At 39.8% G+C, this 13,416-nt stretch overlaps 1 protein-coding gene across 4 annotated transcripts in view; it reads left to right on the top strand.

Annotated features, from left to right (window-relative positions):
• Positions 1 to 13,416, top strand: part of mctp2b (multiple C2 domains, transmembrane 2b) — a 55,497-nt gene that overhangs the window by 38,638 nt on the left and 3,443 nt on the right. For all 4 annotated transcript variants that reach the window (XM_041981010.1, XM_041981001.1, XM_041981017.1 and 1 more), the window contains 10 exons: positions 128 to 298; positions 1,491 to 1,621; positions 2,607 to 2,793; positions 4,335 to 4,428; positions 4,514 to 4,616; positions 4,702 to 4,804; positions 4,987 to 5,088; positions 5,195 to 5,269; positions 6,096 to 6,215; positions 10,125 to 10,238. In XM_041981010.1, the coding sequence (XP_041836944.1) occupies positions 128 to 298; positions 1,491 to 1,621; positions 2,607 to 2,793; positions 4,335 to 4,428; positions 4,514 to 4,616; positions 4,702 to 4,804; positions 4,987 to 5,088; positions 5,195 to 5,269; positions 6,096 to 6,215; positions 10,125 to 10,238 (1,200 nt within the window). The remainder of the gene's footprint in view (positions 1 to 127; positions 299 to 1,490; positions 1,622 to 2,606; positions 2,794 to 4,334; positions 4,429 to 4,513; positions 4,617 to 4,701; positions 4,805 to 4,986; positions 5,089 to 5,194; positions 5,270 to 6,095; positions 6,216 to 10,124; positions 10,239 to 13,416) is intronic.

The following is a 13,416-nucleotide window of genomic DNA, read 5'->3' as shown; positions in this document are numbered from 1 at the left end:
TAATACTTAATCTGTTTTATTAGAAAATTAGTTATATTAGGTTGATCCATTTTAATTTTAAATCCCTTGATTCATATATTTTCCTCTTTACCTTTCATCTAATTAGTTTCTTAACCCTCTCTTGCAGTCTGGAGGGACACCTCAGAGTTCTCGTTTAGCAGATACACTGAAGAAAAGTCAGCTGTGGACGTCTGTGATGTCGGTGACACTGGTTGAAGGACAGGACCTGCCAGTAGACACTCACACAGGCCAGCTCTATGTTCGCTTCAAACTCGGAGAGCAGCAGTATAAAAGCAAGGTACCAATGGGATGCGGATGTTTTTCATTTCTGCAAGTTCCCTCCTCCCTCTTTTTGTCTCTGTTGATCCTTAAAGGCTTCCTTTTCCCACCATTTTCTTCTTTTCTTTGCCCTTGCTTCTGTTCTTCTGCCATCCCAAAACTCCTAAATGATAGTAAACTTGATCAAAGCCCCTTTAATTTTGACTGCAAGGAATGTTTTGTCTAAGTGCACCTTTTTTCCAGGGTTCTCGCACAACTTGGTGTTACCAGTTTTTAATACCAGGATGGAAGAGAAATACATTTTAGCTAGCTGTCTTCATTAATATCTCGTATTAATCAGTTTATGAAACTTGCAGAAAAAAGTTGTATGTCAAGTTGATGCTTTTACACTAGAAGTCAGACATGCAACTTAATCGGGGCGGCTGAAAACCATGTGATGCTGCGGTACCATCTATCCTTTTCTGTGTGGTAATGAGCTGGATGGTGGATGCACAGAACAGGGCAGAAAAAAATGAACAAGCTGGTCAGGAGGGCCAGAAACATTCATTTTAGCGAATAACCACATTCCAATTATGGATTATCACTGACGAGTCTCCCACTAATTTGTTCAGCTTATACCAACTTATACCAACCCACATAACTCACACCATTAGGTTGCAGTCCAATGTAGAGTCCGCTCTCTAGGTGCTTTCTGCTGCTCATAAGTGTCATTTTCCACATTTACCCATCCATGTGCTCAATAGCACAGTTGCAATCTTTCGCCAACAGAGGGCACACACGCCTCATAAACAGCCTTTCCAGCAACCCAGATACTGTGCATGTACTGTCATCTTTAGACCGTCTTTGTATCAATAATATTCTTATTCCAGGTGTATTTTTGGCGATTCTGCTGCAACATCTTCCATTGCACATCAAACCTGAAAAATTTCTCTGTCTCTGTTCTTCTTTCTCGCAGTTGTCTGTTTGGATAAAAGTTAAAAAACTGTGTGCTACATAGTTAATTTCCCAGGTATTATCTATGAAGATTGATCCACAAACACATGAGGAAGCACTTTGCAGACTGAAAGGACCAGTCCCAGTCCCTCGCCTCATCCTATTACATGTTTTGTGTCCTTTAAAGACACTGGTCACGATTCAGAAAAAAGTAAAGCGTAAACTACACAAACTTAACATAGATTCTGTTTTTGTTTTTCATGTGCTGTTTGACTCAGAATCAGTGCAAAGCGCCTAATCCTCAGTGGAGAGAAAGATTCACCCTTAAGCAGTTCTTGGAGAGTCCACAAGTCCTGGAAGTGGAGCTCTGGTCCAAAGAGGGACGAAGAAGCGAAGAGTGCTTGGGGACGTGAGTCAGCTGTCTGAATATTTTCAAGATAAAACTTTATCTTGGAGGGCTAACAGGGAGACAACAAAGAGAAATGCAATTAAAGATGTGCTTCTTTGACATTCCCTGACAAAACAACACAACTAACTTAACTGATTCGGCCATAAGCGTTAAAAGACCAAATTATAATTAAAAAGACAGATGGTCTGGATGGCTCATCCACTTTGGGAGAGTCAGCAGTATTTTATCCTATGTTTTGGTATTATTTATCTACTGTTATTACTGTGTTTATACATACTTATGCTTCCAGTTAGAATTGCTCCCCCCAGTCAAAGTTCAACTGGTTTCTAGCCAATTTCAGCCATAGACCTGGTGAGAATTGGCTGGCAGGTAAAGGACCTGTTCACGAAGTCAGTTAAGATTTTATCTTTGTGACCCGCTAAAACTTTAAATGATTTGATTTGCTTTTTGTTGCTGCCTTTTACTAGTTTTGATGCTTTCTTTGCATTATCTGTAATGCTGTTATTGTTTTAGGTAAAGCACTTTGAATTGTCTTGTACATGAAATGTGCTGTACAAATAAATTTGCCTTTGCCTTGATGTTTCTAGGTCAAAGTATACCCAAGCTGTATATTTCCAAAGACGATTTTTGGCTCATTTTGGTCAAGTCCCATTCATTCCTATAGTACGAATTACGTAAACACTGTAAGACTTGTACAGCAAAAGTCAAAGCACACTATTCCCAACTGAGACGCACATTTTAATATAACTTTTGGGGGCAGAGTCGAAGCTGCGGGTGAAGTTAGATGGCGAAAGTCATGACAAAGCGATAGTGTGTGCTGTGTGCTTACAGCACTGGCAACCATAATTACGAGCACCCTGGTCTGCTTGTGTTCTGATTGGTTAAAGGCCATTTGATCAAAACACGGCTCCCAGACCAGTAAGCTGAATGTACGTTTCATGTATGTGTGTTGACTGAATATGTACTGTACGTGTGTGTCTTACAGATGTGAAGTGGACCTGTCCGGTGTTCGTTACAATGAGAGGATGGTGTTCACACACTCACTGCACCACGGCAGAGGACGCTTGGTCTTTCTGATCACACTGAAGACATGCAGCGGCGTTTCCATCTCCGACCTCTGCGCAGCACCACTGGATGAACCTAAACAACGACAAATCGAGCTGAGCAACTACGTCAGTATCTGTACTCTTCACTAGTGTCTACTTTCCATTGTCCTGCACCTCCCTTTAGTCATTGATTGCATCTCATCATTTCTGCACTTCGGTTGCATCAGAAAAATGTTTAACTGAATCCAGATTTGTTGCCCTGCAGGAAGCTGCCATTGCAAGAATATAGACTGTGGCCATGTGGGGGTGAATGTTCCGCATCAAAACTCAGGCTATGATAACCAAGCCACAATCAATTGGCATTAGGGGCCACAGACAGTGTGCCAAGAAAACAGTCACACCACTACACCACCAGCCTCCTGGATTGTTGACCTGAAGCAGGTTGGCTCCACTGATTCAGTAGAAGCTGGTGATGCCAAATTTTGATCCTGCCATCTGCAGCCTCAGTAAAAATTGAGATATATATGAGATTGAGCTACACAGCTCAACTCTAGAGAGTGCTGTACATCAAAATCACTAGGGATCAACCTTTTCAGAAACACTTAAACCACTCCGTCTGCCACCAACAATCATGTCACACTTAAAGTGAGACACTGCTTGATAACATTAACTGAAATTTCTGACCTTAATCTGCAGGCTTTTAGCCAAAACACTGCTACCATGTACAAGTACATGTATACGCTGCCATGGCTGATTGGATAAATGAATGAAAAAGGAGGAGTGCAGGTGTTACAGATAAAACAAGGTATAAACTTAGAATTTATATCAGCATCCTCTCCATGAAACACACTATGGAGGAGGAAGTCTGCACTGAAATGCTGAGACAAAAAAACTTGTACTCAGTGTGTAAATAAAAGCTTGCATCATTGTAGAGCTTTTTCTTGCCTCCTTCTGTTCTGTGCTGAAGGGCCAAGAGATGGCAGTATCTCCCTGGCAATATACTGAGTCCTTTCTGCTGCATCTGTTTAAAGAAATGGCAGGATTTCATGAACAAGAGTCATCCTTCCAAGTAAAGACGATAGATACCTTGATAGAAACAAGGCTGTTCTGAAAATGCCTACACATTGAAAAGATACCAGGTGTCGCATGCAGCCAGTGGGTAAACTATAATTCATGTTTTACAGAAACAAGGAGGGAATAAATGCTGTTTTGGAGAAAGCAGCCCATTATAGTCTGCCATAAAAGTTGTAATGAACAGCTTTGACACGAAGTGCTGTGCTGCTTTGTACATGTTAGATTGGCAAGGATGGCTGCACCTAATTCCAGAAAGGTTTGAATTGACTTGTAGAGACTTGAATCTTGCTTGTGATGTTTATAATCTGTCAAAGTCTGCATTTATAAGGATTTATTGTCAGTGGTGTGAAATGTAGCTGCAAGTATGGACTGTTCTGGGATGACTTGAAGCTGCATTTTTGATCAGAAAGTTTTCTGATTCAGCTCAAAAAAAGAAAATTTACTTTTGTTGTCATTGCATGCAATAAAACATCCAGATGGTTGTTATGAGTGGTAATATTGGTATAATTAAGAACATTTTGTAGTATTTCCTGAGGTTTGTGTGTGTACTTAAATGTTTTGTGATTCTTCCAACCTCCATGTTGTCTCCCCAGAGTCTGAAAAGGTCCGTGAAGAGCCTCAGTGATGTTGGTTTCCTTCAAGTCAAAGTTCTCAAAGCTGCAGATCTGCTGGCTGCTGATTTAAATGGTATTTTTGGGTTTTATTCTGTCTTTAAATAAAACATTTTTAGGTTGGCTTTCAATTTTAAAGTGTTGTGTGTTGTGTTTTGCAGGTAAGAGTGACCCTTTCTGTGTGTTGGAACTGGGGAATGACCGGCTGCAGACCCACACTGTCTATAAGAACCTCTACCCAGAGTGGAATAAAGTCCTCACATTGTTAGTTTGAGTTTCTCTTTTTGTCATTTATACTGAAGCTGTACTGATGTTTGCTGCTTTCTGACCACCTTGTTTTCCTCTGCAGCCCTGTCAGAGATATTCATGATGTTCTGGTTGTGACGCTCTTTGATGAGGACGGAGACAAGGCGCCAGACTTTCTAGGAAAAGTTGCCATTCCCCTGCTCTCGGTACACACTGCCTCACTAATGCAGACAACAATATACCAATCTATTTGCACTCTGTGTCTGAATTAAAGTGAAGAGGCCGATAACACTTCAGCAGGTTGAAGACTTGCTAAGATGTAATCCAGCATGACTGATGGTCAGGTTCATGGCTGAGTTCAGCACCTGATGCCCTTTCTGTCCTGCAGATCCGCAGGGGACAACAGATCACCTACCAACTAAAGAAGGAGGACTTAGGTGGGCTGTCGAAGGGGAACATCACTCTGGAGCTGGAGGTTATTTTTAACCCTGTAAGTAAAAGTTCACTCCACAGTGAACACACAAGGACATAATGGCTTTGAAAGATTCAAGCTTTATGTCTGCCTCTGTTTTTTTTTCTTTTTTCTTTTTGTTTAGGTCAGAGCAAGCATAAGAACCTTCCAGCCCAGGGAGAGGATTTTTATGGAGGATAACCCTAAATTCTCCAAAAAGGTTAAACATTATATTTGATTTTCCATTTTAATTTAGTGGATTTGCTCTTCCAAAGTAGCATTTATTGATACAATCCATTAGAATTTTTGTTTAGTTGAATTAAAAGAGTCTATTTTGATTGTTTTAAGCAACAAATGTCAGACACTCTCCAGTGTTTTAAGCAGCATCTGTTTTCTGTGTTTAATTAAAACATTTTATTGTTATTTTTAAATTAATCAGATTTTAGATTCTTTGGAATTCTGTTAAAAATTGTTATAAAGTTCAGCTCTGTTTAAATGATTGAAATTTAAACAAAAAAGAAAAAAAAATGGCAGAGAAATGATATCAGTTAGCATGTTTTCCAATTAACTCATTATAAAGTGGACATTTGCCTGATTTAGCCGAACTGAGCTCTAATTGAGCCCAACTGTGTCTGAGTTCCTGCTCACTGTTCTGCTACATTAGTTTGATATACAGTGTGCAAGACAGGGTGCGAGACAGGGTGCCTGACTGTCTGCGCTTCCCACAAAGACTCATTGTTGTCAGACAATACGTTGCTCGCTAACGCCAGAATTGGCTTACACACGGAGGACTCGGCTTGTAACGTGCAGGCTGTAATGTTGGAAGTCTTGTTTGACAAAATCAGGTCAGATTACTGACATTTTCTTGCCTCTTCCTGACCACAAAGACTCATACCAAAACATACCAGCCCCTCTCGCTGTTTCTTTCTCGGTATGAGAGGAATGTCTTATGAAACCCATAGTGGCTTAAAACATCATGAACTGTAACTGCATGCATCCACTGCTGTATTTATCTGCTTTGTGTGTTTATTGTTTTTATCTTTCAGGCTCTGGCCAGGAACGTGCTCCGTGTTCAGACACTTTACAGGGCTATCATGTCGACTGTGCAGTACATCAAAAGCTGCTTCCAGTGGGAGAGCGTTCAGAGGAGCCTGCTAGCCTTCCTGGTGAAGTGCTTTAACAGCTTATCAACACACTATCTGCATTTCCCTCTTGTTTTCCCTCCAAGGCTGCAGAACACAACTGCAGTCTGGCCAACCCCTACTTGAACTCTCCTGGAGAGAATCTTAATCAATGCAGCGTTGGACTCAGCAGAAACACAGGCTTGGCCCGGCTCTTTGTTGGAGTGGACTCTTTCAGTGTTGCTTGTCTCCTGGATGCAGAGTTAAGCCTCAGCTGGAGAGAGTAGAGTCCCAATGGAGTCCAGATAGTCTATTTTTGTTCTACTTCCCTGACAACTCATTAACCCTCTGTCCAGTCTGTGTTCAGTTTGATTTGGGCCCCATTATGCAGACCGAGGTTCAATTAAAAGACTCCTGATAAAGCTGATTCTCCTTCCTGTCATGGTTGAACATAAATGTTAAGCAAGTGTGAAGACGGAAACATTGAGGCAGCCTTTTAGCCTCTGTCCTTAAACTGCGACGTGAAGTGAGCACGGATCTTTTCGTCATTTTTCGCTCACTGATCTAGCTTGATAAAAGTGGCATACAGCAAGTTGTTCATTAACTATTCAAGCAATCAAGGTCATAGAAAGTTCCTTTTGTTTTTACAGTGCTCGTCCTGTAGATGGCACTAAAGTTTTGTTCTGTTGCAAGACTTTCCTGCAGGACTGATGGAGATCCAGTATAATAGCTAGAAGTACAGTTTGTTCAGTTTGCTGTGGAAAAATGGGAATTTTAGTAGAGGTGGAACTGAACAGAAGAACTCTCTGGTTTTGCTCTGAGTCATGCATTTAGTTCCACACGATCAGATTATATTGAATTAGTCATATAGGACTTAAGTTATATACAATATTATTTTAAATAAAAAATGCAATAATGAATACTCTTTCATCCTCCACATGTACCACACATTTTTACTAGGTATATTATTGCTGCTTTTACCTGACAGCTCAGTGTACACGCCGAAATAGAAATCATATAAGCAAGGACAAGTGTGCAGCATACACATACGTCCTCCCACTGCGTCTCGGTGTTTGAAAGACAGTACCATCTGTAGTCTTGTTTTCACACCAATGCCCGCCGTCTTTTCAAGCCTCAGTGAGAAGAAATAAATGGCTGCTTAATGCCGCCACATAAGCGTAATGAATCAAAGTTTTCCTCTCCATGACAGGATACAGTGACGAACCACCTGCACCATCTGCCAGCTGTCAGACGGAGCTGTTACAGTCAGTGTCTTTGTGGGTGCAGGTTTTTATCAGTGAGAAGCCGCATGGCGACGTGGTCTCATCCTAACCGGTGAACTAAGTTGTTTAATTTCTGCTGCCTTTAATACTACTGTTGGTGAAAACATCAGCTGCTTTTTTTGTAATAATCTTCTCTAAACCAGAACAAAGATGCAGCCTGTTCCCAAATAGCACCTCCCATCTTTCCCACTTCAACCATTGCCCCACCCAAAAGCATAAGCAGCGATGGGGTCACTATAAATTTCTATCCACTTAAAAAATGGGGTTTTCCACCTCCATAAGAGGAGACAAAAATCATAAGGTTTTGGACATAATAGAAAGTATTATGAGACACCTAGGACATTAACACAAACGGTGATGCTTCATCAGAAATGTGTGTAACCAGTCTGTTCTTCCCCTCATTTCCTAACAGGATATATTATTTTTAACAGTTGAAGCTGCTGAGGATAAACGAGTGTATCAGTGCTTAAACGTGTTCACTGGTCACTTCTTATGTCAGTGAACAACACATTCAGCATTAAAGACACATAATTCATGGCACATTTTAAGAATTTGCATATTATTCCTTTTAACTTTTAACACACATTCATAGTGTTTTAACCTCTTCTTGATGAGAACTCCCTGTACAGGGCCAGCATGAGATTCATGCAGTACAGAAGATCTTTGCAGACACTAGGAAGCAGCAGTCCTTAGATGTAGCATACCAAACTGATGGGGAAAACTCAGCTAAAAGACTCTACCAAGCATTTTTCATACAAACGAAACATAATTCAAGCCCCAAGCAAATATATGGGAATGTAACATAAACATGAGAACAGGGCTGTCCACTTTTAGTGCTAATTTCGGCACAAACAAGATGTCGTATAGTAGACTGCTGATTACAAAGATGTCAGTCTCATCACTGTGGGTCAAAAACTCAGCAAAGAAAAAGGAAATCACACAATCATAAATCCTGTCTTTTGCTTTTTTGTGGTAAAAAAAATCCCAGTTTTAAAAAAAAAAACTCTAGTAATGTGTCCTCCTATTACTCTTCATTTGTTTGAAATTAATCATGAAGGTCCGGCTAGTTTTCACGAAGATGAAGGAGGTATTCTCTCTTGCTGTGATATAACATTTTGTGGTTCACTTCTTTTCCCGAGTTCTCCTGAATGTTGATTACCAACATCGGCCGATGGGTTCCTGAGATATTTACTTACATAAAGTCTCATCTGTAAAACTGCTCGGGTTCACTTTACTTTTGCACAGTTCCTCATCAGACATTACTTTACTAATTCCTAGATGAACTGGGCTGCTACCCTCTGGTTTTCACTTAAAGTAGTGTGGTTTTCTTTTTAGAAGAGACAACCATTTACATTTTCTACTGTGTTCCAGGTTAATTTACAGTAGCGCATATCTTCATTCTGACACTTTGTAGTAATCTCACATTTCTCATCTTTCTGCCCTTGTAGTTGTGAAGATAGACTTAACTTGGGTATTTCATCTCAGACAGGAGGCAGAAAAGAAGGGCCTTGCCAGATGGAGGTTAATTGGCAGTGGCTGCTAAGTTTGGTGGCTGATTTTAGTTAATGTTGGTAAACTTATGGGAAATGCTGTGAGGACACCTGTGTGTGTTCTGTTGTTACAATAAAGTTTAGTAAAGTAAACTCAACATTTATCACTTTAAAACAACAAATGACGTGTGGAAATCCAGCTGCTTTCTGCTAATCTACCCCCCCCCCCCCCCCTTCCAGTTCAGTAGCGCTCTCAGCTTTTGTCAAGGATTTTTTTTTTCTTTAGATTTCTGTGATCCGTTTTGTGTCCCTGGAGACCCTTTTGCTGTCTAAAGCTGTGTAATGCTTCTCAAGCCGAAATGAGCTGCAATTATCACCATCTTCATGGTCTGAGTGTACATTTCCACCAAAGCGTGACTTGCTTTGCCCCCCCGATCCACAGTCCCTCAGTTATTACAAAGTCCTCACTAATAAAACATAACCCTGCCAGCAAGGAACTGGTTTCATCTCGTCTCCCAGGCTCCGTTTTGGCTTGTGATAACACAGACAAGAGCGTGCTTGGCTCTTTGCACATTAAAACTGGTGGTGGCTGTGGCTGTGGGAGGGGGAGGTCTGATCTGATATCTTTTATGTCAGTCGGTGCCTCAGAAGAGAGTATGATTTTACCAGATGTTAACCCCTGTCTCTTTTTTTATTAGCTTATAAAACCTGTAAACCCCTTCCAGTACTTTTTGGCTTACAGCCACTTTGGCCTGTGCTGCCTATTTATTTATTTATTTATTTATTTATTTTTCCCTACAGATATTAAATTGAAACATGGCAGGCCATATTACTTTATCCTCTTACGTGTTCTACCTGAACCCAACACATGGAACATGCATCATGTGACAGTATGGATGTTAATGACATTTACACAAAGCCTCCCTGTGCCTGAAGTGAAATGGATCAAATTTAATGGAGGCGAGTTGGAGCAATTAGACTTATGTGGTTAATGTTAATACATGTGCAGAGGATCGAGCTGAGATGGAGTTAGACCAGCCGTACAATTAGCGGTACTGCACATCACATGCGGATCAGGTCTTCATTAGACTAACCTTACAGTAGCAGATACAAGCATCCAGGATGTGACTAAAAGATTATTTCTTCACTAATATCTGACCTGTTGCCTCCTCTGCCTGCAGGGTTTTGTTGTGACAGTGTGGTACTGGGAGTTTTACATGTTGCCCTTCTTCCTGGTCGTGCTCACCTCATGGAAATACTTCCAGATCTGCTTTGGACGTGTCAGTCAGGATGTGGTGAGTCCTAAGCGGCTTCATCAGCCTCGACCTGCTGGCTTCTTTTCACACTCTTTTTCGTTTCCTTTTTTCCCCCCTTTTTATTTTTCAGAAAAATAATTAGAAGCCAGCATGTTCCCATAGCAACCAGTTGAACATGGCCTCATAAAACATAATAATAAAATAACACATAATACAAAAGCATAGAAAACTCACTGAATAGACTAATGTAGCAGAGCATTATAGTGCAAGCCAATTTACAGTGCATGTCCTTTCCTAACAGATTTATTTCTTTTTTCTCATCTCCCCATGGGTTTTTTTTTTCTGCCTCTGCTGCACTGTGATTGGTCTGTTGCTTGGTTCTTGTTTTGACGGGTCAGATTAGAAGAAAAAAAGGTTTAACACTCTCTTTTGAAAAGGTCACAATGCACAGTGCTTTTTCCCCCCAACCATGACCACTCTCTGTCTCACTGAGGAAAATGTATTCTGTGCCCAACACAGATAAACAGCTCTGTGTGGTGAATACTGTGATGGCCGTTCAACGCAGACTGTAGTAAATCATATAAGCCAAAGATCCGTTCACACAATAGTTTACTTTGTTCTAAAATCAATTAAATTCCTCTAAATAAAACCAACTATTAATATTAAAAGCCAATTAATATAAAAAAATTTCAATTGTTTAAATAAAAAAGAATACAATAAATATCAATTTATCTCTGTGTTTAAAGGTTTATCAATTATTATTACAGCTGAAATAGTGATGTTAGTAGATTAGATTTTAAGTTCCTGGTGAGGTGGGGTTTAATAATGCAGTTAAATTTGCAGAACTAAAAGGTAAAATCTTCTTCTCCAGGAGGTAAGTTCATCATGCAGCAGGTGCAGTTCTCTCCAAACGTTTAGGAAAATTAGCTAAAATTATGACCAATGTAAAAAAAAGTTCCTTTAAAGCTGCTTTTTGGTTTGCCTGCTTTAGACTTCAGAAACAAGGTGTTTCAACATAATGGGCTTTGTGAAAGTGATAGATCTTATCTTTAGTTTACAACAAGCTTATTTCAATTCAATTAAACGCAGTAATTCTCTTTTTCACCTGATTCTTTATAAACAAAAACAGGGTCTAGAACATTAAACTGCAGCCAGGTCACTGTAAATGATACAAACTGTAAATTTAACACTGCATCCTGGAGGCTGTGTTTCTAATAATCACAACTTTTTAGGATAATTTGGCTAGTTTATTATTTTTGTTGCAACCACAGATGTTAAACCCGCACAGTAGCACAGAGAGCGAGCTGCTGAGCTCATTCTTGTGACAATGATAGTAGCATCACATCTATGCCAGGATAAAACTAATTTCAACCCTGAATGTCAACTAGGCATTTTCACTAAGGACTCAAAATCCACATGTAAGCAGGAGCTGGGAAGTTTATTTTTACCCATATAAAAACAGACAGACAAACCAGTCATACAACACTCATGCTCATGATTATATAAAATAACTTATGTAACAAAATCAAAACAATATTTATTGAAAAAAGAACAAATCGAAATAAAACTGGTTATTTATGTAAAATTTATAATTCAGCAAAATGTAAGGATTCACCGATACCAATATCGGATATCGGTCCGATACTATGTGCATGTACTTGTACTCTGTATTAATAAAAGTGTTCCAATACTACACAACCTGAATCCAATGTGGAAAAAAAATCTGAATTTGGAATTATCTCTGCAAAACAAGCTGCTTTTAGGCATATTCACCAAAAGACACATTTTCCTCCTCATTAACAATTAACCACTCAGTGCACATTCCTTACCAGTGATCTGTAATGGGATTTGTTAGTACTCATATCTGTATTTGGTATTGGCAAGTACTCAAATGTAAGTACTTGTAAATGTACTTGATTTGAAAAAAATGTGTTATTGGTGCATCCTTAGCAAAATGGTTCTTGAGGACAATTGTATGAATGTGCAATGCAAGCTCACAATAAAGATTTAAAGCTACAGTAAACTGTTGTTTTCCCCCTTGTGGACAGGAGAGGTAGCTTTGAAGACAACGCTGATATTTTCAAGTCCCACTCCAGCAGTCGTGAATCTAAGAAAAACAACTGGTGTCTTGAAAATATCACAGGACATAACTGGAACACATCTGTCTTAATATGGATCTATAAATATGCTAATCTGAAAACACCCACATATTCTAATTGTATTTACTATTCTTTCACCAGTTTAGGTACAGGTAGCGCCAGAAGATAGATTAGCTCAGCTGCTAGCTAGCAGCAAGCTAGTGGCTTTGGCTCTCCAATTGCCATGGTCCTTCATCCTGCTGCTAGCTAGCAGCTCTGTGTTAATCTATTTTCTGGAGCAACCTTTTGAAGCTAACAGCTTCCACTAGCACAGCTGCAGCTTCTCTCTTGTTCCTGTTTTGTGCCAAGAGATCATTCTGCTAGCTCCAGGGTACTGGTTCCTGACCCTTGGCTACCCTGAAGCTAGTGCCTTCAGAGGTCAGCTTCTGTTTGACCAAGGAGCAAGCAAGCTTCCTGACACCTCCCACTCACTGAAAGCTAGCCCTCCATGCTCAATCTGAACCAACATCTCTTAAATATTTGCTAACTTTTCTTTTTAGGACATGCTAATTGGCTGTGTTGGACCACCCTGCAAGTAGTCAGAAGTGGTTTCTCACATAATCTATGTGTAATATGCTGGCTGTCTGACTTCACCTTTCTCCCCAGCTATAGCCCGGATGGGTTTTACTTATGATGTCTTGTAATGCATAGAAAATAGCTTCTGTTAAGAACTCTGTTATGAACTTGATTTGGGATTTTGAGTGGGATTTTGAGCTGGGTGTAACAACGTGTTAGCAAATATTACATTTCTTTTTCCATCTCTTTTGTAATCTTTTTTTATCTTTCTTTCTGGTCTTAACAATCTCTTCAGGGAAAGAGATCTGGCTCTTTAGCTGTTCCACTATTTAGTTGCTAATTTCTGTTGTTTTCTGCTTTGCTATGATTTGTCTTTAGACTATATACTTTTATTTCTGTTGGTAAACATTGTTAAAAAAAAAGTGCCAAGAGCAATGAATGGCAAACTAAAACTGAAGTTTCTGGCAGAGAAACCAAAACACTTACCAGAGCTGAGGCAGACATATCTGTATGGATTTATCTTTGAGCAAGTGATCAATGCATTCACTGCTGATATATTTATT

The sequence above is a fragment of the Melanotaenia boesemani genome, chromosome 1, assembly GCF_017639745.1.
Source record: "Melanotaenia boesemani isolate fMelBoe1 chromosome 1, fMelBoe1.pri, whole genome shotgun sequence".
NCBI lineage: Eukaryota > Metazoa > Chordata > Actinopteri > Atheriniformes > Melanotaeniidae > Melanotaenia > Melanotaenia boesemani.
The sequence above is the reverse complement of the archived record's forward strand: the minus strand, read 5'-3'. Positions and strand labels throughout refer to the sequence as shown.